Source organism: Theobroma umbraticum, unplaced genomic scaffold (assembly GCF_002168275.2).
Source record: "Theobroma umbraticum cultivar Fairchild unplaced genomic scaffold, ASM216827v3 scaffold_147.0, whole genome shotgun sequence".
NCBI lineage: Eukaryota > Viridiplantae > Streptophyta > Magnoliopsida > Malvales > Malvaceae > Theobroma > Theobroma umbraticum.
In genome coordinates, this window is record NW_018397259.1 from 9,430,830 (window position 1) to 9,434,444 (window position 3,615).

Genomic DNA, 3,615 nt, shown 5'->3' on the forward strand with positions numbered 1-3,615 from the left:
TTTATCTTCCTGAGGTAGGGTATCACTGTATCATGATGATCCAAGATAAAAAGCTTATTGTTCCTTAGTGCCTATGCAACCAAAATTCCTTTTCAAGTTAGAAAGTTGATAACAACCATGGTACCTCTTTGGAGATACGTTTAATAAATGAAGAAAAAAATAAATGACCTCCTCTACACTGAGTCCGTCTAAGTTATGCTCTATGTGTTCTTTGGTTATAGAGCTGTTTTGATTACCATACTGTTCAGGGTCTAGCTTGCTAGCTGGAGGGAATTCCTGCAATTGATTTAGTGGCCATAAGATGAGATGTAACAGAATATAAACCATGTATGCATCTCATTTCAAATCCAATCACTAAAGATGGCAGAACAAAAAGAAAGAAAATTGGTTTATAATAAGTAAAAAAAAATTGGAAAAAGTTTTAGTGTCGTATGTTTTTTAACATTCCTTGCAAAATCTCATTTTTTCGACAAACATGGGAGATAATTAGATAAAGAGTGTCTATTGTGGTTTAAGCTTACTCTGAGAAGACAAATGAGAATGGGGTTCACTCCAGCAAGCATTTCTCTAGCAAATTCTTCATCTGTCCTCCATGCTGTAGGCCTACTCCTATCTGCTCTCAAGTCATTAAAGTATTAACTTAAATCAATATATGGAAGACAAAATATATAGTATGTGAAGTCATGGATTTTGAGCTCTCAGTTTAGCAATTGTGATTTCTAAAGTATTGTTCATACCTTTGATCACTTGAGGCACTGGAAATTTTAAGAGTCGCTCCCCATCTGTCCGAAACATTTCCTTGATCATTGGTAAGGGGATGTTACTTGTGAGTTTATTGAGAGCTTTAGTAGGAAGTGGAATTCCATTGAAGTAGAGGTTGTCTACTTCCTTGAAGGAGTTGAACTCATTGGAAAAAAATTTAATTTCAAATGCAGGAATGTTGTTCCGAACTAAGGCTTTCAGATTAAAAGCAATAAAGTCTGACATCTTCAAGTGACCATATTGCTCATCTCTAGGGACGTAAGTGTTAAAAGTACCAGGTATAAACACCCTGCTCTCAGTCTCAGCATCTATTAAAATACACAAAAATTAATTAAGAACAATTTTAGAATTAATATAACTAATGTTTAAATTGCAATACATGAATTTCCTGTATCTTGAATGTAGTATTTTTCTGTTTTCATCTAACCTGATCTTGATGGTGGTCGACCTGTTCTTCCTCTTCGAGGATAAGGATACTCAGCGGACCCTCCGAGAACAGGGCGAGCGAGTTCTGAACTAGAATCAGGATTTCCCAAATCATTGTACACAGCATAGTCATAGACACGATCCCCTAATTTCCGCTCTCCTTTCCCATCTCCTCTCAACGCCTTTAGCTCTTCTTCTCTGTACTTACGCAACGGTGGAGGCGTTTCATGTGGAAGATATGTCTAAAGAATTTTTTTGAAAAAAACTTAATTAATGCTATAACTCAACATATATATATTACTATTTTGAACAATAATGTAATGTAAATAAATGTTGCTTACCTTGTTTGTAAAAAAGACTCTTGGCTTTTTGTATTGTCTATCAGGATAAACCCAAGAGTTACAAAGAAAGTGAATTCGACCTTTACCAGGAACATCCTCAAGAGTAATAGTTTTTAAGTAGAATTCAGCAGAGTGATTATTTCGTACTATGATAGCTCCAGGAGTTCCAAACTCCTCATCCCACTCAAAGGAAACCTTGTATCGGGAATCACCTACTAGTGGAGGAGTAAATTTAAGGTTCCAGTTCTCCAAAGCTTCTTGCTTCCCAAGCTTTCCTCCATTTCCATTTACTACATACAAGGAGCACTAAATTAGTGCCAAAGCATGTCTATTTTAAGTAGTTGGAAGTGTTGCATAGCAAAACTTAAGTTGTATTGAAGAAGAAAGACAAAATCAAGAGAAATTAATTATTAATGAAGAGAAAGTTTGGTGCAATTCTTTTTCTCCTCCTTGAATGAATTAAACAAAAAGAGAAAGAGGAAGGAATTAAGGAAAGTTAACCCAAATGATGTTGAATAAGAACGCACCAGGGTCAGCATGCTCTGCACTGACGAGCTGCAGAGTGACTTTTAGGCCTACGATCTCAAGAACTCTATCAGCTGTACCTGAAACCAAGTTGTTGAAGCCGAAAGCACTATTCTTCACTAAAATAACTGTGCCTTTAATGGTTTTCTTCTTCCTGGTAAGCTCTTTGACAACATTGCCGGCATTGTTGAGCACACTTCCCAGAATCATTTTTTCCTTAACTAAATGAAGGGCGGTACTAGGATATATAAGCTTAGAGAATACATCTGGGATTTTTTTTAAAAAACAAAGATATTTATTTATTCATCCACTACAAGTTATACTTGTTTGGCAGAAGACTTTCGGTGACACGATGTGATAGGTGTGGGCAACAGAAGTGAACCCTTACAAAAGATTTTGCTGCAGAACAAAGCGTTGGCAGCATACTATCATTTCCCTACTCTGTACAAAAACAAGCTAGCAACAAAAACAAAAGCCTTAACCTGGAAGACTTGACATCAACAAAGTCCTTAGCCTATCAACCAGTCCTGTAAAAACACAAAAAATTTATATATATCTGGGGTTGGATGTGACGAAATGAGAAATGCGGGTGTATTTATAGCCAAAGATTAATCACCTTGTGGTAATTAATTGGAGATTTAGATAAATCTTAATCTTAACTTAATCTAGGTTGGTGAGCTTGTTAATTGTATGAGACTACTTACCAGAAATATTGACCTCATGGACAATCTGACGATTTGATTAATTGTAGGACTTTTTGCTTACGAAACGCGTAACACGTAACCCATATGCTTACATATGCCATTTATTTATTTATATTTATATTTAAAAAATAAAACATAAAATTATAAGATATAAAATATAAATAATTAAATACGAAATATAAAATTTCATATAATAATTAAATAATATAAATAAAAAAATATTATTTTTTTTTTTTAATTTTATACAATAGTGATGAGTGATCTTTATTTTTTCTTTTCTAAACTCAAAAGTTCATAAATCTTTTTTGAAGAGTAAGATTTATTTCTATAGTGAGTTATTAGAAAAGAAAAATAAAAATAAAAAGATAAAAAAGAGAAGAGAAAAAGATAAAAAAAGAGTAAGAGGCATAGAGAAGTTTAAATTAAGATAAAAATAAGTAAGATTATGAGGTTATTTTATATGTTAATTTATATTAATTATTAAATAAAAAATTTATTTTGAATGAATCATTGATAATATATAATAAATAAAAATTTTAAAAATTTTGTTGAGATTATTAATAAAATATATATATAAAATAAAATTTTTAAAAAAGTTGTGCGCCGAATTGTTGGCTTACCCTCCGCCCTCATGGTTGCGTAGGCCATATATAGTGCATGCTATTTATTTCACACAAGAAGGGTGAACACTCCATTGTAGGTATGGGTGTTTTTTTTATTTATCATAGATGAGAAAATTGATAGAGAATTTGAATTGTATGATTTTTTTAATTGTTTAGGGTCAAGAAAATGAACGTAACAAGTCACAAAGATCATATATTATAACTAACAATCCAAAATAAAAAAATTCAACACGT

The 3,615-nt window shown here is 32.5% G+C and overlaps 1 protein-coding gene across 1 annotated transcript in view; it reads right to left on the minus strand.

Annotated features, from left to right (window-relative positions):
* The window catches only part of LOC110414821 (linoleate 9S-lipoxygenase 6-like), a 4,383-nt gene extending 1,749 nt beyond the window's left edge, over positions 1 to 2,634 (minus strand). Inside the window, exons 1-7 of the mRNA XM_021426232.1 lie at positions 2,057 to 2,634; positions 1,530 to 1,819; positions 1,190 to 1,430; positions 738 to 1,070; positions 522 to 613; positions 169 to 276; positions 1 to 71 (exon numbers count right to left, since the gene is read on the minus strand). The exon at positions 1 to 71 is cut by the window's left edge and continues 234 nt beyond it. Coding sequence (XP_021281907.1) covers positions 1 to 71; positions 169 to 276; positions 522 to 613; positions 738 to 1,070; positions 1,190 to 1,430; positions 1,530 to 1,819; positions 2,057 to 2,264 — 1,343 coding nt within the window. The 5' untranslated portion in view covers positions 2,265 to 2,634. The remainder of the gene's footprint in view (positions 72 to 168; positions 277 to 521; positions 614 to 737; positions 1,071 to 1,189; positions 1,431 to 1,529; positions 1,820 to 2,056) is intronic.
* Between the last annotated feature and the right edge of the window lie 981 nt (positions 2,635 to 3,615).